The sequence below is a fragment of the Armigeres subalbatus genome, chromosome 2 (assembly GCF_024139115.2).
Source record: "Armigeres subalbatus isolate Guangzhou_Male chromosome 2, GZ_Asu_2, whole genome shotgun sequence".
In the NCBI taxonomy this organism is placed as follows: domain Eukaryota; kingdom Metazoa; phylum Arthropoda; class Insecta; order Diptera; family Culicidae; genus Armigeres; species Armigeres subalbatus.
In genome coordinates this window covers 247,148,182-247,172,174 of record NC_085140.1, presented here as the reverse complement: position 1 = coordinate 247,172,174, position 23,993 = coordinate 247,148,182, and the positions used below count along the sequence as shown (strand labels likewise).

Here is a 23,993-nt window from a genome sequence, read left to right as displayed (position 1 = left end):
CATCTTTGAAACTTCTAAATGATGCGTGAATTCCTCTATGGCGCTACCAAACTCGATTATAGACTCCAAATTCTCCGAATCAGGTCCATCCAGCCTCTGAATTCGTTGTGCTAACATCGTGGATAAAATCTCCGGATTCCCGAAGCGGCGACGTAGCTTTTCAATGATTTTTGGCACATTTTCCGGTAGCAACAAATAGTTCCGGACGGTGTCCAGAGCCTTAGCCTGCAACGCCTGTTGCAGTCTGACGAGGTTTTCCGCATTGGAGAACCCACAAGAAATATTTGCTTGCTCGTACGCACTGATGAATAACGGCCAATCTTGTGGGTGTCCGGTGAAAGTAGGAAGATTTTTAGGAAATACTTGACGTGAAGCAATCTGAAGCTTCGATGGTCCTGGCAGCATACTGAAGCTATTTCGTCGAAACTGCAGCCCTCCTGCGGCGTCATGCACAGTAGCTTCTGGCAAAACTGATGACAATTCACTCCTACCGTCCTCTGAAGCTTGTCTCAACCGTTGTCGTTCAACCGGATCTTCTGCGTTGCATGAGCTTATCCATCCTTGCACCTTATCTATATAACTAATTTCGTCCTTATCTTGAAGCTCTTCATCGTTTTCGGAATCCTCAATCAGTTTTGATAGCTGTTGTAGTTCCTCCAAATCACGCCGCTGGCGTTCAAGCTGCTTCTGCTTTACCTTCAATATCTGAAGCTGGTTCTCTTCCTCCAGAGCTTCTAGACGGCTTCTCTCCTTCATCTCTTCAATTCTCATCAACGCTGAATCGCGTTTCGAACACTTAGTTTTATCACTTTTAACGGAATTATTGACACTTTTGTGGTTTTCGGAACGAGATTTCTTACTATTCGCTAGCAAACGCGGTGGTTGGTTCTTCAAATGTTTTTCGAAATTGTTTACATCCCATGGAGTAGATGTTCCTGGCTGACTAACTTCTTGGTTCTTATTTATAACTTTCTGATCGGAAGCTTTCTGTTCTAACTTCTCCTTTGACTTACCGGTATTATCTTTAGTACTTCCTTTTTTAGCTGCTCGAGGGGGTTGTACACGGCTAACACCTGGCTGTCCTATTGATTCCCGAGCGGATACGTCCTCTCCGAGGCACGTACGGCAATACCAAACTAGCTCCGCTATACTCTGGTCCACATCGACACATGCAAAGTGGTGCCATTTCAGACATCGATCACACTGCACCATAGAATCGTACTGATCATCTCTCTCGCAGCAAGGATAGACTTCATCCGACGGTATATTTTTTTGAGTATTGTTTGGAGGTGTTCGGGGAAGCATTGTAAAACCGCTTTTTGAAGTATGGTGTTCGGCAAACTCAAAACTATAATTTTATTAAATTCAGTTTAGGAAATTCAAATTAACATCAGAACTTACAAATAGTTTAGGGTTCAACAATTCAAATACGATCTCCGTCTGATCTTCTACCCTACTACAAACACCCTGCAACATTTTAGTCATTTAGGAAAATTAACGTTATAACTGATTTGCAACAACTTACGGTAAGTCACGACTATTGTACAATGTTTTCGCTACCTTTTCTTTCCGTATCAACAAGTATACCTAATTAAAAACAAGCAAATCAGATGAACTCAAACAGATGTGATTCATTAACTTACTGTTTTGGCAAAGTCGTCCTAATGCACTTTATTCTTATTTAGGGTCTGTCTCAATTGGATAATTAAACTGAAACTAAACTTAAAAGTGACATTTCAATAATTACCAAATAACCCTGCTCGCAGAGCAAGATTACTTTTGACAGATATCGAATCATTTTCCATCGATGTCCTATTGAAATTGCTGGGTAGCACCAGCCATTCTTATAACGGGGTGATTTTTTAATTTTTGAACTGTCACCAGTATTATCTAACTATTCCGAATTCAGTTAAATAACGTTCCCAATAACAATCTTCTGCTAATCATGAGCAAACCAAATTCAACATGTCTTACAGCTTGCGTTCACCTTACACAGTAGGTTCCGTTCGCTCAGCAAACCCTTTGCGTTCCAGTGTAACAATAAAAGAATGTAAATAATATTATAATTAATATTAATAATATTATTATGGACGTACGTTATAATAAATATTATCTAATAGAAATTACTATGGAGCAGGTGCGCAAACGCAGCACCAATAAACATCCAAAATCAACTCCACGCGTTTGTTGCATGGCAATCTAGCAACCGTCGTGTTGGGGATCCACAATAGTTACCTCGTTGTTTATTACAAAGGCGAAAAATTCTACTAAATTTTTACTCGATTCGTGGTTGCGGATTTCTAAGGCGTCCTATCGATAAATTCAAATTTAGTTTGAAATATTTTTACTAATGGCTCAGCTGAATTGTCCACCTTGTACACCATGTGCAGCCGTGTGCATCGAACATCAACCAACCCAAACGGTAAGTTTTTTTTTATTTCACTTCATTTATCAATCATCAAATAAATTATTATCATGTAGCGTGAAATCGTCAAGAAGAAGAATTTTCCGAAACGTCGTCGATATCTGTACAAGCTCCAAGAAATTAGAAAAAAGCCCAATCTAATCCGATGGGGACACGTACTAAAACTATTATGTTATTTTTTTATTGTAAAATTAATTCTAATTTTTGAATAATTTAACAAATCAGGAAACTTCCTACGAAAATCCGTTTCACGTTCACAAGGACCCCCCACCGGCATGCGCTGAGGACATTGAGCTAAAGACAAGTCCCGTTGGACTACCCGCTAGCGAACCGCCTTCCTATCTTCCGCAACGCGATGGAAACTCCGATGTGCATCCGTTGGCCCGTCCGATGGGTCCGATTGGTCCCTGGGCCACTGGCCGCATCGATTGGGGTGCCTTATCCGGTCAAACTGGCACACGTCCCGTCGTGGATCGATATTCCATCACTCGGTACAGCGTGGACGAATGGCGCCAAAGAAACGCCGATACCATCGACGCATGCGCCAGCACCGCGATGAAGAGTGAGAAAGTCGAACGCGATAGCAAAAACACCATCATCCGGACGTATGCCATCACGGATAAGAACCAAGCGAACTGCACCGAAAGCCTTCACGCGCGGGCCAAAACGATCGACGATATGAAGAGCGATCTCCAGCGGGCTATCAAGGCAATGCAGGATGAAATAAGCACCTTGGAGGAGCAACGAAGACGGCTGAAGCAGTCGTTGGCTGTATTACGGATGCCGGAAGCGATAGGCAAGTATATATTTGTAATTAATTGACCATTTTCGTCGAAACTATTTCAAAAAACAAAAAAAAATCTTAACGGAAAAGTGATTAACACAATATCGAATTACCCTTATGGTTAAGCTTAGGTAATGTGGTTTTTATTTTATCTTTATTTCCAAGCATCTGAATGTCTCGAGCGTAGGACGGGTCGCCCCGACACAGAGCTCATTCGCGATAGACCAGAGGAAGAACTTATCCGTGAAATGTCGTTGATTGCCGAAATACGTGCGATATTACTGAAAACGCTCTCGGAAATCGAGGCCCAACAGGTCCAGAATCGGGCTGCTCGCCAGAGAATGGAGTTCGATTGGAGCGATAAAAAGATGGCCCATGAAAACGATGCCATCAACTGTAATCTGACTAACAAATCGACGATAACGCTGTTCCGCCCGGGAGCAACCAGATGTCCAAACGAGTAAAGCTAACTCGAATTCCTTACTGAAATACTTAATGAATCACGGCCTTCGGACTGTTTTAGGCAATCGACGGAAATCTACTGGGAGAAGTTCAGCAGGGAAACTTTGGCGATGTGCACTGACTGTCGGAAGCAATCGGAACAATTGCGAGGAACACTGGACGCAATCCTAACTAACGCAGCTCGCGATCTCCGTTCCCAAGCAGACCGTGTGGAACGAGCTTTGGCTGATCGCATCACTTGTATGGAGGAAGTTCGTCAGAAGCTCGAAATTGATTTACGATCCGTAAGTTTCTACGTGAAAAATATCTTAGCTGTTATTCTACATCTACAATATTATTTCCATTATTTTTAGACCCTTCAACATCTTGCTGACACGGAGATTCAGATCGATAAACTGAAGGTAGCCATCCGTAACATGGACCACGCAATGAAGGTGGTTTTGACTCGGCTGGACAATCGGAACCAAAGGCCTCGCGTTGAGAACTGCCGGGATCAATCCCAGGCTTTGCTCATCGCCGAAGTAAAGTCTATCGAGGAGGGTCTTTCTGCGATGAATGCTCAACTTAAGCAAGAAGAGGAAGTCAAGAATGAGCTTATCATGCGCCGCAGCGAGCTAGAGAAAGAAATCATGATGAAACGACGTACCATTGCTATCGATCGGGATCGATGTCAGTTTTTGAGAACGCACTTTCCCTCAGCTACTGCACTTAGCGGCTATTAGATTCGAATAATGCGTGCTTTATTGATGAAATCAAACATGATCTATGAAATACTGTATCACAAAATATATGGTATCTAAATGGGCGTTGCACTGTTTTACTAAAATAAAAATAAATTTTAGATAAAAATAGAAAACCTGCTGCCATCGTTGCTTACCTTTCCGTTGGTTTAATTATTTACGAAAAGTTCCCACCCCATCCACTGGATCAATCTGAAGGCTAAATACACGGGGATCAATGTTAACGAAATGTAAACGTAATAACTGAAATCTTCCATTAAAATCCGATATTCTGATTAACTTAAAAAGTTACAAATTTGCGATCCGCAATTTCCAAAACATGAAACGAAATTGTGTTGAGTCTGAGTGACATTTGGGAACCTCACCACAAAACATAAAACTAAACAAATTTTTGTCCCGAATAATCTATAAAATTTTTTTATTCACCATTTGTTACACCGACGAAGTGACTGAATTGAATCACTACACTGTTAGAGCATCATTATCGGTCGCGAGCATTTTAATCACCCGCGCAGCGCTTTCATTGTAGTTTCGTCACTCGTTTCCGTATCGGTCACTATTTTCGGCTCTCAATTTGGTTGCTGTATTCTGTACCGGTGACGTTTGACAGTTGACAGTTCATCAAATAGCAGCGCTCTTGCCGCGCTACCAAATTTGGTCACCTGTCAGTCGCGCTACTGTTATAGCAGCGCATTTAGTAGCGACCGGTAAAGTGTCAAGGGATCGTTCAAAAATTACGTCCATCGTTTTTCGGCATTTTCAACCCCCCTCCCCCCCTCCTGTCACAAACTGTCACAAATAATTGACCCCCCCCCTCCCCCTGTACGTACATGTCTCATTTATATTTTAGCGATTACTGTGGTTTATCTTTTTCGTACACTATTTTCACAATAACATAGTGAGTTATGTCCTTGGTTATGTCCCTTACTAACAGTTTGAATGTTTTTAAAATGCAAGTTGTTTCTAAAATGCTTTCAGTATTTTTTTCTTGTGAACGGACGTCACATAAGACGAACCCCCCTCCCTCCCCCTGTCACAAACTGTCACAAAACTCTGACCCCCCTCCCCCCCTCAAACCTTGGACGTAATTTTTGAACGGCCCCCAAGTAATGATACTGCGCTGCCAAACGGCTTAAACTCACCACCGGTAATCTTGCTCTTAGAAAAAAGTAACTAATTTTAGGTCATTTCTTTCCTCTTGAGCGCCTCAATTGAGAAACGGGAGAAACGGAAAGATTTGACAGTTAGCCCATATATGTTCTGTCAAATTTGCCGTTTCCATCGCCGTTCCGCTGATATTGCGTTTAGGCCTTTAGAATAGGGTCCTAAAGCCCTACACCCAAAAAAATCTGCACGTTGTTTCCACCTGAAAAAGTACGTAGATTTTTTTTCCACCTGAAATTCACGTTACCTTTACATGATTTGTCGATAGAATTTCCATTCTACGTGAAAATCAGGTAAGTTCTACCAGAGTTTTGGATAGAATTCACCGGACACGTAAGTTTCACCTGAATTTTCCGAAGCATTTGCAGTTACGTGTGCACGTAAAATGTACCTGAAAATGCAGGTGGAAACAACGTTTAGATTATTTGGAGTGTACAAGATTTCTAATACTTTTTTTGCCAAAGCAGGCGCTTAATGGGGTTCTTTCTAAAATTACGTAACGCTGAATTTGGTGATTTTGGACCCCCACTCTCCCCCTCGTAACACTTTTTGTATGGAAGGTTTTTAAATTTTTGTATAGATCTGATCGGAAACGGAAAATTTGACAGTTATTGGTCAAACACAATTGGTACACTCAGAATAAATTGCATATTATTTCTATAATTTTTGCACATATAATTTGATCAGTTACTTTGGCTTTTATAAAGTATGTGCGGCTCTAATAATTATACGTTGGTTCAACCATGATAAATTGTATGTGCAGAACTTTTATGACACAATAAGAGAAAGACATAGATTTTAAACGGAAGCATCGCAATTAATCCATTAGTATTGCACTTAATTTCAAACATGGATCTAATAAACAGCAGAAAGCAATATTTATCAATATTTTGCAATTCTATTTAAAATGAGTCTAAACACTTAATTATTGAATTTTTATTTATATCCAATCAGAGGTGTATATATAAATTTTTTTTTGTTTTTGACTCGTTTCTTCATGTTTGTTGGCGGGAAACTGAAATATCGGTAGCTTCGGGAAAACGGGTTTCCTAAGATGGAGGAAAATCGGATGGAGACAGGTGCCGCCGGATGTAATCAATCCTGTAGAAGTAAATAAATATACAAAATAGGCTTCATCTTGACTAACAGCAAATTAACTTACGATTGCATGTTCTATGCCAGATCTGCAACACACTGGAAAGCACCGAACAACATCCGCTGTTGAAAAGGGGGTAATCCAGAATTTCTCAATGCTTCACATTTTCGGTGACCAGTTTGTCGGACACGCCTTTGGAAGTACATAACCTGAATTGACCAAGCGCTGGCTCCACCTCCTGCGTTATTCCAAAGAAACGCACCGTAAAAATAGGTTGTAGAGTTTTATTTGCGCTGCTCCATCATCAATAAATTTGGTCCGCCTGCTGATTCGAATATTTAGTTTGCCTACTCTCTGCTGGTGCTGTTGCGAGACAACGAAGGTCTTGATCTGAAGATGGAGTAAGTGCATTTTTCTCTTCCCTCGCGTGTGGGGGAACTTTGTTTTTTTGAGGGAAACCGGCTTTTCTATACGCTGGCAGTGGGTTCCTGAAAGAAAAAGAAATACAATTTAGCGTTTTATCGCGAAGAGTGAAAAAACAAAGCTTACGATTCCATCACATCCGACATTGCAGTACGCAGTTCAACAACTGATGGTTCCCGCTGCTCCGCTCCTGTTTTTCAGTTTTTCTTTTTGACAGGTCTTTTATGTACATGCACTTCAAATTCAACTAACTCAATATTGTATTTCAAAAACCCTACACACAGAAAACGAATATTGATATAAATAAATATCTTATACTCTCTTCATAAAAATTGGTACATTTTATTCAAATTGAGAGTTAAAACATTCGCATTGAAAATAATATATTTTATTCAATAGTATTTTTCGTCGGGTCTGAGTGTGAATTTAAAAGTATGCACTTTCATCGTGAAAACTGTAGTAGTGTCAAACGAAGCAAGAAAGAAAACAAAATACTCACTGGGCGATAAAAAGAGCGCTATATTTTTGTTTTTTTCACGCGCCGTGAGCGTGAAACCGATTAGAAAGCTAGAAACTCTTGGTGAAACCATTTTCTGCATAGCGATTTTTTTGTAAGTTTACATTTACAGTTTACATTTCACATTTAATGTAAGTACGCTTAAAACATTACAATAATTTCTTTACAATTATAATATTTTGATTCCAGCTTTGGAAAACTCGAAACATTGGAAAACTGAGATGGCGAACATGCTGCTTTCACCGGAGCTGCAACTGCAGCAGCCATGGAAATTAGAATTGGAGGTCGGGATTTCAGTCATTGCAGCCGAAACATGGGCGGGAAATCGGTCTTCCAACATCGTTTATCACCAGTTTCCCGATTCATCATAGTTCTCGAGAAATAGTGAGTATAAAATTAAACCATTACACAATTTTTTTTTTTTTTTTTTTTTTTTTCTTTATTTGAGTGATTTTTAAGTAAGTACAAAGTTCATCACTTAATTTGAGAAAAACCATTACACACATTCTGTCCATGTTGGTCGATTTTAGATAAATAAATGTTCAACTTGATTTATATACGATTTTCTTAGATATTACATAATTTTTCATTTACTAAATAGTTTCCCCTATCTTATTTCCAGGCATTTTGAAGTCGATTTCCTGTTTCCAGAAAACAATATATCTATGGCGCAATATTTCCTGCATTACGTCCTTGACGAGCGACGTTGAAAGTAGTTTTAAGAGCTGCTACATAATTGTACATGTTGAATAAAATTATAAAATAAACAAAGCAAACAACATTTATTATTTAATAACAACGGAAAAGGAAAGGTTAATGGGTAATTCTTTGGACAGGCGCAACTTTTCTTGCGAAATTATTTCACTCTTATTTACTATGGATATAATCATTTCTATTTGACAGTTCTACAATTTTATTTAAAAGTTCAAACTTTTAATTTCAGAACGGTAATCAACTTTTGCGCCATGGTTGACGCAAAAGTTTACGTACTTTTATTTTGAACTTTCACAACTCTCTACACGGATAAAAATAAAAAATCTAAATAGATTAAAGTCTAATCTAAATCCATATTCGGTCTATCCACTCATCGTAATGCTTAATTGAATAATAAGCTACGCATGATTAACATAAGTTTAAACTCAAGAATGATTATTTTATGTATATTCTTAAAAAGATTAATATCAATTTATTTGATGATAGAATTATTCTTTATGCCCAACAAAGTAAAACAAGAAATAATGACATTTCAATATAAAAAATAAACATGCGGTTTCAGAAAAAGTATTTATTTACATTTTTATAAAAATCTAGGCGTACAGTAATTTGCGGTGCTTTTCCCAAAACAATAAATTCAAGCAAAGTAACATCACTGTGGCAATTAATGAAAGCGGTTTGTCTCTCAATTTACTGGCACCTCCTACATCAGCACTACAAATTATTCCTTTTACTGTCGGACCGCTAGCGTTACCGCTTGCATAGTTTTAAATATCCTTTCTTTGGGTTAAATGGGGTCGTGGGTTCCGTACTTCCGCACAATTCCGAGGGTCCAGGAAAGCGTTTGCCATAATCGTTACTGCTGCTGAAGCAGTTGCGGCTCCCGACCATTCTGACTATAGCAATTGCCTCGGCGATGGCAATCTGTTGAAAGGGCAAATTGAAAATATTTGTAAAATATTTCGGGAATGATCCACAGAAGAGAAAACTTACCTTACCCGGCGGATGTGCAGAAGAAAAAGCAGAGTCCTCGTCGTCCATTATTTGAGTTTTTCAGGTCCTACTGCCAAACGTGGATAAAGTCCAAGATGAAATCCCATCACAAAAAACTTGAAATGCAAATTGAAGAATATATCGCAAGAAAACATTGCAATGCATACAATGTAAGGAAAGCAAGTCTAAATAGTAAGCATCGATAAGAATATAAGTCGAAAAATGTTGGAAGAGAATATATTATAAGCTAAATGGCTTTTTCATTTTTCTCCGTGTACGAAAAAGAACCAATGCAACTTTTCATTTTTACCAATGTTTTTTTTAATTTCAATAATGATTTTTCTTTCTGTGTATGCATAATTTTTATTAGGCACACATAAATCTTAAATTAAGCCTCCAATTAAGGTTTTAAATGCAAGAACATTTAAAAAATATCATTCGTTTTATTTGAGTGTACGTTTGCGTGCGTTTTGACAGTTTTTCCATGGGAAAACTGTCAAAACGCACGCAAACGTATCAATTGTGTTTGGCCCATTAGCCCATATATTTTCTGTCAAATTTGCCGTTTCCGTCGCCGTTCCGTTATATTGCGTTTGGGGCTTTACGCTCGGCTTGACCCCCTCCCTCCCCCTTCAGCGTTACGTAATTAGTGAAAGGCCCCAATGATATGTAGGAGCATGTTATTTATTAATAATGAAACAGATACCCTAAAGCCCTAAACGCAATACAACGGAACGGCGACGGAAACGGAAAATTTGACAGTTAGCCCATATATTTTCTGTCAAATTTGCCGTTTCCGTTGCCGTTCCGTTGCATTGCGTTTGGGGCTTAAGGCAGAGGTTCCCAAACTTTTTTGATATGCGACCTAGTAGAATCCCATATTGCATGCGACCCACCAGGTACCAAATGCCTTTATTTTTAGAAAGTGAAAGCCGCGCATCTTACCGCACGGCCCTCCTTAGCCGTGCGGTAAGATGCGCGGCTACAAAGCAAGACCATGCTGAGGGTGGCTGGGTTCGATTCCCGGTGCCGGTCTAGACAATTTTCGGATTGGAAATTGTCTCGACTTCCCTGGGCATAAAAGTATCATCGTGTTAGCCTCATGATACACGAATGCAGAAATGGTAACTTGGCTTAGAAACCTCGCAGTTAATAACTGTGGAAGTGCTGAATGAACACTAAGCTGCGAGGCGGCAATGTCCCAGTGGGGGATGTAATGCCAATGAAGAAGAAGAAGAATAAAATTGAATTTGCCTCGGAATTTGCGTTAGATTGCTGAAATTGATTCATACCTCTTCATTGTACATATACCATCTATGGTGGGGTGCAGATGGCGGACGGTACGTGGAGGAGGCGAATGAACCACGAATTGCATCAGCTGTTGGGAGAACCATCCATCGTTCACACCGCGAAAATCAGACGACTGCGATGGGCCGGGCACGTAGCCAGAATGTCGGTCAGTAACCCGGTGAAAATGGTTCTCGACAACGATCCGACGGGCACAAGAAGGCGAGGTGCGCAGCGGGCAAGGTGGATCGATCAGGTGGAAGATGACTTGCGGACCCTCCGTAGACTGCGTGGTTGGCGACGTGTAGCCATGGACCGAGCCGAATGGAGAAGACTCTTATATACCGCACAGGCCACTTCGGCCTTAGTCTGAATAAATAAATAATTGAATTTGGCTTTGGATCTAATTTAAATTGGAATTGGATTAGATTTAGATTGAATTTGGATTGGTTTTGGATTGGATTTGAATTAGATTTGGATTGGATTTAGATCAGATTTGAATTGGATTTGGATTAGATTTGGATTGGATTAAGATCGGATTTGAATTTAATTTGGAATGGATTTGGATTGGATTTACATTCGATTTGGATTGAATTTGAATTGGATTTGGAAGAATTTGGATTAGATTCAGATTGAGTTTAGATCAGATTTGGATTGTATTGAGATTAAATTTGGAATGGATTTGGGTTAGAATTGGATTGAGATTGAATTTGGAATGGATTTTGATTGGATTAAAATTGGATTTGAATTGGATTTACATCCGATTTGGATATGTATTTGGATTGAATTTGAATTTGATTTAGTTTTGGATTGGTTTTGAAAAGAATTTCAATTGGACTTGGATTGGGTATGGATTGGATTTGGATCGGATTTAGAATGGATTTGAATTGGGTTTAGGTTGGATTTGGGTTGTATTTGAATTGTAGTGGGACAAGATTTGGATTGAAGTTAAGTAAGATTTTGATTGTATTGTATTTGCAAAAATATCTGCAACTTTTTTATTCTATTTCTGAGTGTTTGCCTCTGTCCAGCATTCATAACTCCATCCTTTTTGGGTATCGGATTTGGTATCGTAGTTGAATTTAATTTGAGTTAAGGCTCCGTCAGACGTTGCAAGCAAATCACTCGTGCGAGCGAATGGTTTCTGAGAGCACTCGCAATTGCAGTCACACGTAGCAGCTTTGGGCCTGTTCAAATATTACGTAACGCGATAATCGTTATTTTCAAGAACCCCCACCCCCTCGTAACAATATGTAACACTTTTCAGAAGTACCCCCACCTCTGTGCGTAACGCGTAACAAATGCGGTTTTTGGGAACGATACAATAATTATTTTTTTTATGTACTTCATGCTATTTTAAAGATAATAAATATTTTTCAAAAATGTCTTAATAATTTTCTCTATTGTTACGCGTAACAAAATTTTGAGAAATCCTCACCCCCCATATTTTGCGTATACGCGTTATACGTTATAACAATTAGTAACAAAAAATAAATAACCCCCTACCCCCTATTGTGTTACGTAATATTTGAACAGACCCTTTTCACTTTTAGCAAATGTCAGATTTACTCTCATGCAAATATAAATAAAAATGAAAGACACATTTTCTGGCCAAAAAATCTAATTCCATTGCTATTTTTGCAGTGCAAGTTAAGGCTCACACATGCATGCGAGCGTTTGCTTGCGAGTTGTCATTTGTTTGCATGCAATCACTTTCAGTGTAGTCACACACGCAAATATTTGACATATGTCACTTTCTGCGAGCAAAATGCTCGCTTCGAGTGGTTTGCTTGCAAAGTTAGATTTTAATCCAGCTTTCCACGCTCGGTAATGGCGGCTTGTCGGTGTGCAAAAATCAATCGGTCACTGTACTGTTTGACACTAGCTGGAGGAAAACTCACTGCCGAAAAGGCCTTTTTTCCCTTCCCCTCACCCACGAACGCCAGTCGGCTTTCCTCCAGCTAGTGACAAACAGTACAGTGACCAATTGATTTTTACCCACCGATAAGCCGCCATTACCGAGCGTGGAAAGCTGGATTGTACTGCATTTGCAAAAATCTCTGCAATTTTTCATTATATTTCTGAGTGTATGCCTCTGTCCAGCATTCATAACTTCATCTTTTTCGGATAACGAAAAAAGGCCATTGACTTCGTAAAATTGGTTGTTCTCTAGTCACCAATTAATTCCGTAGATCCATATCTAATTCCTTGAATAGATTTGTGGTAGAAAATAGAATTAAAAGTATGAATCAAAATTAGTCTTTCGCGACCCACCAATGATCGATCAACGACCCCCCTTGGGGTCGCGACCCACAGTTTGAGAACCCATGCCCTAAGGGTCAACCTACACCTCCGCTTAAGTCTTAAGCGGTGCTTACCCATACGCTTAAACCTGTGGCAAGCACTAAGTGGGGGTGAAGAAATCGGCCACAAATAACATTACATTTTTTTACGTGTATGGAATTTTTCAGCATTTCGTCGGCGCAAAATTTGTCGATTTTAATTGTTCGGTCCACTCATGATTTCGTCGGGCAGCTATAATTTTTTTATGGGAAAGTTCCTGTCCCGCGGCTAAATCAACCCTTGACCTAACCTCACAATTTTGACAGATGCTGATATTTCTATTTACGATTCGGACTTCGTTTTTTATTTTATTCGAAAAAATCGGCACTAATTCACAAAAAAAAATTTTTTTTTAACAGATTATATTTTAAGGCATAATCAATGCATACGGCACTCAAATAATTACTAAAAAACAAAATATTCTTGAAAGAATCTTTTAATATTAATCAAACTACGAAGTCAGAATATGTCAAACTCCTTGTGTGACGTCACTGCGCAAAGATTTACGGAAAGAAAATTGAAATCTATCTAACCTCGCGCTGGTAAATATCAAAACGTTTCGTGCTATTTACTTTAATGATTTTTGTACTTTCTCAATAAAGTAAAAGATTTCCCTGGTTTATTGTGATTGTGGACAAATCTAACATAATACAAGAACTAATAGAAAATGAATTATGAAACGAGCGGTTCAATTTAGTTCGCTAGAAGTGCTACAAAAACTGCTGGTGTGCAAGTGCAATTGATGCGGAGAAAATGTCCACCCATCAGTGAGGAAAACGTCTGGGGAAGAAATTTCTACTTTGTCGGAAGAAGGATTTGTTGCCTGATAACGGGAAACGTGAATTTTGATGCCGTTCTATTCTGACAGCGCAAGGTGAAAAAATCTGCAAGGCGACTTTGAGTGGTGCGGCGAAATCCGCAATCGCACATTCTTTTTTATATTCAATATTTTGATTGCGAGGAAGAAAGAGGAACGAGTGACGACTGGAAGTAAACCAAAAGGTAAATGTATATTCATAATTGATTTATATTACATAGATTTAGATTAGATAGTATCTTTTTCTGTAAATTTTAAAAGATTTTTGGTCATGTTTATGGTTTATATTAAAATACCGAAGGATCATTTTGCATCATTTCATTTATCAACAAAATTTACTACAAATTGCGGGGAATCCTGCGATCAATGAAGTAGAATTGCCAATCTGTAGATGGTGAGTTCGATTCTTGGTCCGTTCAGGTGGGAAACAGATTCTCGACTCCCAGGACATATTTTTTTGCTTGCCACACAAAATACATATTGATATGATAGCAATTGAAAAAGATTAAATCAGGTTTGTGAAAAGATATACATCATTAGGCAACATATGTAGTGTGTAATCTGAAAAGGTTATTATGTATCGTCATAAATTGATTTTGCCTTTCTCGTATACTAAGTGCACGTAAAGGCTATGTGATAACTCCAAAACCGTACTTTTGATAGAAGGCTCGGAGATCCATAGTATTGTATACCAACCGACTCAGCTCGACGAATTAAGGTGACGTCTGTTATGTGTGTATGTGTAAAATTTTATGGACACACTTTTTGGATGTTAGCATTGGCTGAATCACTTATCCTGTTCTATTGTTTGCCATTGAAATTTGGCCTGATCGGACTACGGGCTCAGAAGTCATATACAAAATACTATTTCTTATTCTAGCACACTATAAAAACACTCATATTTTAAGTATTTTTTGGCACGAGAAAGGCATCAGGTACGAAACCAACTTTAACGTCTTTCAAGGCCGCTGTCAAAAGATTAGTTTAAAGTTCATTCTAAATTTATTTTTTTTTTTCTTGTTAATTGCACCTATTGTTAGTTTTTGATGTAGCTTTTTTTTTAAGTTTTGATTGTTTCGTAATTTATTTATTGTTTCCAATGTTTTTGTAGTTTTTGTTTTGACCCTTTTTTTGACCGGATAATAAGTGTAAACTAACCGGTTATCGTTCCCAATAAAAAAAACCATTAAAATTACAATTATATTGGTATATCTTTTGAATAACAAAACTATAAGGTTAAGATATTAGTTATTTTAGGTACATGAAAGTGAAAGATGGAGGTCTGTTATCGCTGGTCTAAAGAGCCGCCCGAAAAACCAATTCTTAGGAGAAACCTAAGAGATACGACTCGATACAATCGGCAAGGACTCTAGCGACGAAGAAAAGATCACGATCGGAAGATTGGAACATGGAATTGCAAGTCACTTGTCTTTGCAGGTTGCGAAAAGAGGCTCGTGGTGACAAAATCTAAACGAAAAAACCCAGATTAATCCACCTAGCGGTGATGGCGCCTTTCTCGTGCATTTAAAAAATAGTTTTTTGGTCTTGGGTGGTTTTTCGGAGCGATCATATAGGGAAAATGTTCCGATCTCCATCTCACTGTACATATATCCATCTTATCACTAAACAAAGAAATACGGTACCAAATTCGTCGCTTCTTTTTGTCAACATGCGTGCTCACTGCTGAAAAAAATCACAAAAATAATAAACAAACCAAATTCCTTCCCATTGCTTTGTTTTTGATGGGATGGAAATAGGAGCTATGAGATTAAGTGGCGAACCGTTCCCCTAGCCTTTACTTATACCACAGATAACAGATATTTAAGCTAGAACAAATTTTATTGAAAATCCTGTGTAAACTTTTGAATTGATATACGTTGGCCCACTACTGCCATCTACTCAACTGATTGCGGCAGTACGTACGGACGCAGCTGATTAACAACCGTCGAACGCAGTCAATGGATTTGACAGCCGCATTCGGGCTGCGTTTTCAATAACAATGATCCTTGCGCCATCTCCAATAGACCTGTGCAGGAGTTCATGAAATTCACTCACCCGATGGATTTTGACATTTGAGCGGGTCGTCTTCTCGACCAAAAGTTCATTTTGCGTTCATTATGCGACCCGCTCAAACGTCATAATTTCTTAGGGGAGTTCATTTTGCGTTAGTCTATATGGTTTCACAGTGTGACGTCACACGTATGTAGCCACGGCTGCGTTCTGATGAATTTCTTCCATATTTGACAGGTATCGGTGGTTTGTATATAAACAAAGGTTCATCCGCTTGCTGCGGGAGATATGATGAACCTCATGAACCTACCACCGATAAATGTCAAATTGAGTTCATTCGTTTGAGTTTTTGAGGTTATGTTTATTTGATGTAAAACCTTATCGATTGCTAAACGCGGTTCTAATTTAATACGCTAAGAGAAGAATGAATTCTGTCATCAAAAGAAAAAGTAGAATCATGAAAAAAAATACACAGCGAGGTATGGGATGCAGCTTTCAAAATAATTTTCAAAATTTCAAAATGATATTTATTTACAAATAATTTATAGCATGAGGTTAGAAATTTGATTATCTACATTATACATATATTAATTTGATTGTTAATGACAATGAAGTTTTTTCTTGAAGTGATTCCGGAGATGGTAGTACTTTTAAAGTTTATTGAATTTCTAATCCCGCCTAATAAATCATTTTCAAAAAAATCTCTGTTTGTAATTTTTAAAATTGTTTTCAATTCCATAGGCTATACCTTGCCGTGTTAAATTTCAGTGATTCTACTTTTCCTCTGATGACAGCGTTCATCCACTTCTCCTCGCGTATATACATTTGAATTGACGGTTGCCGATGTTTACACATGTTTCGGATGCCAGCCTCAATATCTGTTATCTGTGCTTATACTTATTATACGAGAAGGCAAAAAAGAAGGAAATCGTTAAGAATCTGAACTGGGCCCTGGCCAAGGCTACAGTGAGCAGCCGCCCAGGATGGAGATGTTTTGCGTTGGCACTATTCTACGCACCCCTCTATGGTGTTCATGGCACAGGAATCGAATTGAATAGAACAGGAAGTGGAATACACGGAAATGTTTAACACGCACTGAGCACTTTTCGAGCACCACCTGCGCTTTTTTTAGTAGTTTTATTGGGTAGTTTTATTTATTTTATTTTAATTGATTAACTTTGATTAGTTCATCCTTTTTCGGTGCGGAGTTTATAATTTGGAGAAAAAAAAACAGCCAGGTTAGTGAATCGAAAAATTAACGTAAGGTCTAGATTATGCCCGGCAAGGATCGCCAAATGTGTGCCCTTTGTGTGTTTGGTCATTGTCGGAGACAAAATAGTACTTACGTGTCGTCCGTAACTAATAAGGGGGAAAACAGGTTGCTTTGCAAACGTGTTGTAAGTCATGGCCTACTGATGCATAATTCAAATTATGCCGCATTGGCGCAGTTGCGTATGGAGAGTCACGTGAGATCGATAAAGGCTGGTTTACAGTTCGGAAAACGTGTCCGCGGGATGTGTTACGGGATTCTGCTCTGGGTTTAGAAGGAAAACAAAATTCCGCCGATAAGTCTCCACTGTCAAAGCATTTTCCGTGATTGGGTTTACACTTCAGTATTTTGCTTCGGGTTTTGAGAATCTGCGTATCCGCGCCCGTGGTTGAGTTTACAATTCTTTGATTTGATTTTGACAATTCTGGGCTTTGATTCGGATTTCTTTATACAAACACATACGAGCGACAAGAGGGAACGATAGCGAGAAGGGGGAGAAATAGTGAGAGAAAGGGAGAGAGTGAGTGAGAGAGATCGCGTGGAAGAGTGAGAGAAAGTGAGAGAGTGAGAAAATGAGTGAGCGTGTGAGTGAGAGTAAGTAAGTGAGTTAAAGTGAGGGTAAGGGTAAATGAGTGAGTGAGTGAGTGAATGAGAATAAGTGAGAATGAGTGCGTATGTTTTTTTTTTTACAAAGGCCATCAAAAATCTGCGCGACAGACACCTTGAGCATCCACACTATGCTCGAAGGCGAACAGGGATGGGCTCCTCCCGACCTGCTAAAAATGTGCCTCCCGGATAAACCGGGTCCCTTATCCTCCTTGCCTCGATCCCCCCGGGATCACGGGATGCTGCGACTACTTCGGGGGGGGGGGCTGTGCTCATGCACTTCTTCTAAAATTCCGGCCCCTAGCTTAGGCTAGTTCGCCGACTGGCTTGCTGAGATCCACTGCTACGTTGTCTCGATCCCTCGGCGGTCGTACCGCAAACTTCCTCACTCGAATCCTCCTGACTTCCCCCGGCGTCGAGGGTGATCCATCAGTTCCGGTGAAGGAAACTTCCGCACTGATGGTGCCCCGACTACCGGCGGCTATCGCAGGGGACGCTTTCGCGCATTGCGCCGTCTTCGTCTTCGGGTTGCAGAGGTGGTCCGACAGTTCCGGTGGTGGATGACGTCCGCACTGGCGGTGCCCTACATACCCGAAGCACTTCCTTCTTCTTTCTTCTTTCTTCAGCAGGTTGGCAATTCAAGTGCCGAGGTCGGTCCAACGATTCCGGTTGGCAGAAGACTTCCGGTTCGCTGGCGCCCCGACGACCCGAAACCAAACACTGCTCACTGTGCTGGATTTCGCTCCAAACCGACGCTTATTTGCTGGTCCCTTCTCCATTGACGCTGCAGCACTGACAGTATTTGCGTCACGACTCTGCTTACTGCATTCCACGTACCCTCATCGCGACACATTCGCTCTGCGATGTTGTCCGCCCGTAGGGCAGGCATTCCTCTACGTACTTCCGCAAACCTTGGGCAATCGAATACCACGTGTTCTGGAGTCTCCTCTATGTCGATACACGCCGGGCAGGATGGCGATGACGCATGGCCACACCGATGCAGATAGTGACGGAAACAGCCATGTCCGGAAAGGAACTGTGTGAGGTAAAAGTTCACCTCTCCATGCTCCCTATACACCCACGTCGACACATTGGGGATGAGAATGAGTGTGTATGTGTGACATTAAGTGAGTGAGAATGAGTGAGTGATCGAGAGTGTGTTAGTGAAAGAGAGTTTTTTTTTTCTTCCTAAACAATGGAGGGGGAATCTGCTCAACAGACATCCTGGGTTGACCAGGAAGTGCTGGGTTAGGGGCCACCTCCAATGAGGGAGGCAGGACTGCATCCCCGACCAGCTAAACCGTTTCCATTGCCGCCAAGCCCATCGTCCCTTCGGTACAACCAGAAAGTAATGCTTCAAAGGGGGGCCAGTGCATAACGCACCCTCGAGGTTAGCTGCGTGTCCTTGCAGCATCGAACATCGTGACTAGCTTTTTTAGAAGAACACCATGGTATCGTGCCAGCGCATTGCCGGCTTTCCAGGTGGCCTTACCACGCCCTATGTCCTCGGAAGGTGGGCAGGGTCGACTTCGCGCCTGCTTCCCTCTGCACGACTGGTATCAAGAATGATGATGCCGCGTGCACCCCAAATTGACCTTTCTGCGATAGGGCCTATTCGCCAGCACACAGAGGGACTTGCCGACGCGGTGCCTACGCCTGCCCCAGCCTTGACGAGGACCCCTTTCCGTCCTCGGGCTCGGAACCCGCCTGGTTGACCGACGCCGCGAAAGCGACGATACCATGTTGTTCTTCACGCGGCCACTTGTTCGATAAAAGGATCGAGTTCGACCACAGGGCACCGGTATGACCCATGAAGCCGACTCCGAACCCTTGGACCACCTCTTATTTGCGCCTGAACTAGCCATTCCTCGAGTCCACGCGCCACCTTCTGTGTAGCTCCGAGACGATTTGGACGATAGCCGATAAAACGGCGTTCCAGCCAACTTCATCTTTACACATCCTCCGGACTAGGTTGTCCGGGGTAGTGTCCAGACCACATGTGGCAAGCATGTGGTCACGCATTGTGCGAAAACGCGGGCACACGAACAACACGTGTTCCGCCGTTTCCTCTAAACCATCGCACACCGGACACTCGGGCGAGGCCGAGTGTCCGAACCGGTGTAGGTACTGTCTGAAGCAACCATGGCCTGTAAGGACCTGGGTCAGGTGGAAAGTGATTTCCCCATGGCGCCTCTTGACCCACGTACCTATCTCCGGTATCAACCTATGTGTCCATCTACCCTTAGTGGAACTGTCCCACGCACGCTGCCATTTGACCATTGAGGCCAACCTGACAGTCCTACGGATGCCTCTCGTGCCGCGCATTTCGAAGTACTCTATGTCTTCACCGATAACTATGTCGATAGGCATCATACCGGTGATGACGCAAAGTGCATCGTGCGACACGGTACGGTACGCGCTCGCAACTCTTAGGCACATGAGCCTATACGTACTTTCTAACTTCGTTCTGTAGCAGTTAATACGCAGGGCCGTGCCCCAAGCTGGCCCCCATACCTCAGTATGGACAGAGCAACGCTAGCCAGAAGCTTGCGCTTGCTGGCATAAACCGCAGAGCTATTGGACATCATCCGGGACAATGCCGTTATAGCTGTGGAGGCACGCTTGCAGGCGTAATTGACGTGGCTACCAAAGGTGAGCTTATCGTCGATCATCACCCCCAAGAGTTTGATGGAGCGTTCAGAGGTGACCGTGCAGTTGCCTGCCCTTATCACCTCTTGTTGCTCCGACTTTCGGTTGTTAACAACAACCACCTCAGTCTTGTGGTGAGCCAGTTCTAACTTCCTGGAACTCATCCACTCCTCCACAATTGCGATCGAGTGGGCTGCAGTCAATTCCACCTCTTCGATCGATTCGCCGTAGACCTCCAGCGTAATATCGTCAGCGAAGCCGACGATTGTCACGCCCACCGGGAACTTCAACCTCAAGACACCGTCGTACATGACGTTCCATAACACCGGACCCAGTATGGAACCTTGCGGAACCCCTGAGGTTATGTCAACGCACTTCCGACCCGCCTCCGTGTCGTATACCAGTACTCGATTCTGGAAGTAGCTTCCGAGAATCTTGTACAGGTTCTCGGGAATTCCAAGACGCAGGAGCGCATCTGCAATAGCTGCCCAACTCGCACTATTGAAAGCATTCCTCACGCCGAGAGTCACTACTGCACAATAGCGAACTCCCCTCCTCTTACGCTGGATAGCTATCTCCGCGGATTTGGTAACCGACAAGATAGCGTCTACGGTCGACTTACCCTTTCGGAAGCCAAACTGGTTACTCGATAGACCATCCGCACCCTCCGTGCGTATCAACAACCTGTTGAGGATGATCTTCTCGAGCACCTTCCCCGCCGTATCAAGCAGGCATATTGGTCTATATGCCGACGGATTCCCCGGTGGTTTTCCCGCTTCCAGCATCTCTGGAGACCGCTCTGTAGGGGCCATCGCCCCACGTGTCTTGGCCATTACGACCCTATAGGCGTCACCCCATGGATTCGCGTTGGCACTTTGACACAGGCCCTCGAAGCAGGCTTTTTTGCTTGATCTAATCTCAGTCTTCAGAGCGGCTCTAGCAGCCACGAACGCCACCCGTCGTTCAACACGCTCCTCTTCTGTGCGTGCTCGCTGCATCCGCCTCCTTGCCCGTAGGCAGGCGCGGCGCAGGTTCGGTAAGGGTAAGTGAGTGAGTGATTGAGTGAAAGTGAGTGAGTGAATGAGAATTAGTGAGAATGAGTGTGTATGTGTGAGATTGAGTGAGTGAGAATAAGTGGGTGTGAGATTGAGTGAGTGAGCGAGAGTGTGTTAGTGGAAGAGAGTGAGTGAGTGAGAGAGAGAGTAAGAGTGAGTGAGAGATAGTGAGTAAGAGTGAGTGATTGAGTCGGAGTGAGTGAGTAAGAATTAGTGAGTGAGTGAGAATGAGTGTATGTGTGAGATTGAGTGAGTGAGTGAGAATGAGTGGGTGTGAGATTGAGTGAGTGAGTGAGAGAGAGAGAGAGTAGGATTAAGTGATTGAGTCAGAGTGAGTGAGTGAGTGAGAAAGAGAAAGTAAGAGTTAGTGATTGAGTGGGAGTGAGTGAAAGTGAATGAGTGAGTGAACGAGTGAGTGAGAATGAGTGTGCGTGTGAGATTGAGTGAGTGAGTGAGAGAGAGTGAATGAGCGAAAGTTAGTGAATGAGTGAAAGTGGGTGAGTGTGTGAGTGAGAGTGATAGAGTGAGAATGAGTTAGAGCGAGTGAGTAAGTGGGAGAGTGGGTGAAAGAGAATGAGTGATTTTCACTACTCACGTTTTACTTCTCACTTCTTACTACTCATTTCTCACTCTACTCTTCTTACTTCTCATTCTCAATTCCCTTTTCTCACTATTGATTTCTTCGCTTCTCACAACTCATTTCTTACTTCTCATTAGTCACTTTTCTTTTCCCACTCGTAGCTTACTTCACACTTTTCACTTCTCATTTTTTAATTCTCGCGCCTCATTCTCACCACACTACTAATTTCTCGCTTCTCACTGCTCAACTGTCATTTCTCACTACTTGTACTCACTTCTTAGTTCACCTTCTCACAACTCATTTCTCACTTCTCATTAGTCACTTTTTACGTTTCTCAGTGGCGTTTCCCTAACCTCAATCTAACTGTGCACTGAGTTTAATTTTAAAGAATTGGTGTGCGGAAACGCCTAGAATAACTAGATTTTGATTAGTATAAACGACTCTGATAATTTTCTTTTCCATTTGGGCTGTTAAAATATCAAAATTTTCACTTTTTGGGTCAGTGCACAGGTAAAAAGTGAGGTTACGCGACGCCACTGACGTTTTTACTTTTCTTTTCTCACTCCGCATAACTCACTTCACACTTTTCTCTTCTTATTTTTCACTTCTCGCGTCTCATTCTCACTACTCATGTCCAGTGTTGGTTAAATCACCCATAAATCTCAATCAACGAGCGCTTCCGTGCGAACGAAATCGTCTGAGATTTTAAAGGAATGCATCACGCTTCAATTTTTCATGCTAAAACGCATCATTTCACTCATTTGCCAAAAAAAATCATTTTGGTTTAAAAACGTATTTGAAATCACTTTGGGGCAATTTATTGCTTATACATAAAATAGTGTCTAATATTTTATGCGTCAAACGTCAATTCACTGGTTTTAACGAAGGAGAACAAAAGAAAACCTACGATGATTCAAATGGATGTTGGGTGCGTTTCAACTCACGCTTGATTTGAATCATCCATGAGATTTGAGATTTTGAGTTTTTACCAACACTGCTCATGTCTCATTTTCAAGCGGGCTTGGTAGTCATATGGCTACTGCTTCTGCCTCATACGCAGGAGGTCGTGGGTTCAATCCCAGGTCCGTTCCATTCTCTCCTACTTTGCATCTTTCTCTATATTTCTCATGTTCTAGCAGTCGCTAGAACTGGAAATGGACTTCCATACCGTTTCCATTACTATTGCTATACCTTCAACTTGAGTATTCTAACAGTAATCTGCTAGAATTGGAAATGAACTATAGAACTCGTTTCCTAAATCCAATTTGAAATTCCATCAGTTGCTTTCTCCTATCTATCACATTGGCAGCTCGTTAACTAAGACGGACCTCTGCCTCTCGAACCTAACCCAAAAATCCCAACAAATTCCGCATGAACTCGTGGCAAGTGCAGAGGTATATTCGGCTTGCAGTGGGCGAGTGATTGCATCATCATTTCCTGCCCCTTCCCTACATTGACTTGCATTCTGACGTGGCAGGCGCCAGTATGACCTAACAAATGAGATCACCAGTACTTGTACACATTGAAGATGTGTGCTAGTCCCAAGCAAACATCTGTTGGTTCCCTGTGCAAGAACAGCTGATCTGGTCATAATGGAGTAGCAACTACGAGCAGTCAATCAAGCTCAAGCTCAAGCTCACTCTGCTCATGTCTCATTTTCACTTCTAATTTTACTCTTCTTATTTCTTATTCTCACTGTTCACTTCTCACTGCTCACCTCTCATTCCGCGATTCTCATTACAAAGCTTCTTCACACTTCTCACTGGAAAATATTTTTTCGTGTAGACTTCTTTTCCTGTTACGGGGAAGGGAAATCCCGCTTCCATTTAAATTGCAGGGGAGACCAAATCCCGGGACACGTTTTCCGAACTGAAAATCAGCCTTAAGATAGATATCTGCAATGGATATTATGCATATTAAATACACACTGCCAAAAGAGAATTCAAACAACTTTAAATTCATGGCACACAATTATGAATATTAGCCTTGTACATTCAGTCAGACGAAGCCACGGCTACCAGCAGCACCGCAGTCTCTGCGGTGGAGGTGAGAGATAGC

At 41.5% G+C, this 23,993-nt stretch overlaps 3 protein-coding genes and 2 long non-coding RNA genes across 6 annotated transcripts in view; 2 read left to right on the top strand and 3 right to left on the bottom strand.

The window, feature by feature from the left end:
* The first annotated feature begins 2,136 nt into the window (after positions 1 to 2,136).
* LOC134212036 (tektin-4) lies at positions 2,137 to 4,393 on the top strand. 2 transcript variants are annotated; one of them, XM_062689533.1, is made up of 6 exons: positions 2,139 to 2,422; positions 2,482 to 2,580; positions 2,651 to 3,221; positions 3,375 to 3,669; positions 3,733 to 3,955; positions 4,025 to 4,393. In XM_062689533.1, exons 1-6 carry the CDS (start codon positions 2,351 to 2,353, stop codon positions 4,391 to 4,393), a joined length of 1,629 nt encoding a protein of 542 aa, XP_062545517.1. In that variant the 5' UTR covers positions 2,139 to 2,350. The 2 variants fall into 2 exon arrangements, with proteins under 2 accessions (XP_062545518.1, XP_062545517.1); XM_062689534.1 differs by lacking the exon at positions 2,482 to 2,580 and having other exon boundaries at positions 2,137 to 2,422.
* LOC134212039 (uncharacterized) lies at positions 4,388 to 4,751 on the bottom strand. Its single transcript, XM_062689536.1, has 2 exons — positions 4,549 to 4,751; positions 4,388 to 4,491 (listed from the first exon to the last, which is right to left on the bottom strand). Exon 1 carries the CDS (start codon positions 4,666 to 4,668, stop codon positions 4,561 to 4,563), a length of 108 nt encoding a protein of 35 aa, XP_062545520.1. The 5' UTR covers positions 4,669 to 4,751; the 3' UTR covers positions 4,388 to 4,491; positions 4,549 to 4,560.
* Positions 4,752 to 6,496: 1,745 nt separating this feature from the next.
* LOC134216133 (uncharacterized) lies at positions 6,497 to 7,292 on the bottom strand. Its single transcript, XR_009980508.1, has 3 exons — positions 7,221 to 7,292; positions 6,738 to 7,159; positions 6,497 to 6,676 (listed from the first exon to the last, which is right to left on the bottom strand). It is a non-coding gene; the product is annotated as an uncharacterized LOC134216133 (long non-coding RNA).
* Positions 7,293 to 9,102: 1,810 nt separating this feature from the next.
* LOC134216131 (uncharacterized) lies at positions 9,103 to 9,435 on the bottom strand. The gene is made up of 2 exons (XR_009980507.1): positions 9,319 to 9,435; positions 9,103 to 9,249 (listed from the first exon to the last, which is right to left on the bottom strand). It is a non-coding gene; the product is annotated as an uncharacterized LOC134216131 (long non-coding RNA).
* Positions 9,436 to 13,368: 3,933 nt separating this feature from the next.
* Positions 13,369 to 23,993, top strand: part of LOC134212035 (regulatory-associated protein of mTOR) — a 66,395-nt gene continuing 55,770 nt past the window's right edge. The window contains exon 1 of the mRNA XM_062689532.1: positions 13,369 to 13,950. The gene's annotated coding sequence lies outside the window, so the exon portion shown is untranslated. The remainder of the gene's footprint in view (positions 13,951 to 23,993) is intronic.

What these genes read in the sequence shown, in the direction of transcription:
- LOC134212036 (XM_062689533.1), top strand. Translation starts at nt 2,351, where the DNA reads ATGGCTCAGCTGAATTGTCCACCTTGTACACCATGTGCAGCCGTGTGC. An exon ending in AACATCAACCAACCCAAACG is followed by an intron (nt 2,423 to 2,481) that starts GTAAGTTTTTTT and finishes ATTATCATGTAG; the next exon opens with CGTGAAATCGTCAAGAAGAA. An exon ending in TCGAAATTGATTTACGATCC is followed by an intron (nt 3,956 to 4,024) that starts GTAAGTTTCTAC and finishes CATTATTTTTAG; the next exon opens with ACCCTTCAACATCTTGCTGA.
- LOC134212039 (XM_062689536.1), bottom strand. Translation starts at nt 4,668, where the DNA reads ATGGAAGATTTCAGTTATTACGTTTACATTTCGTTAACATTGATCCCC.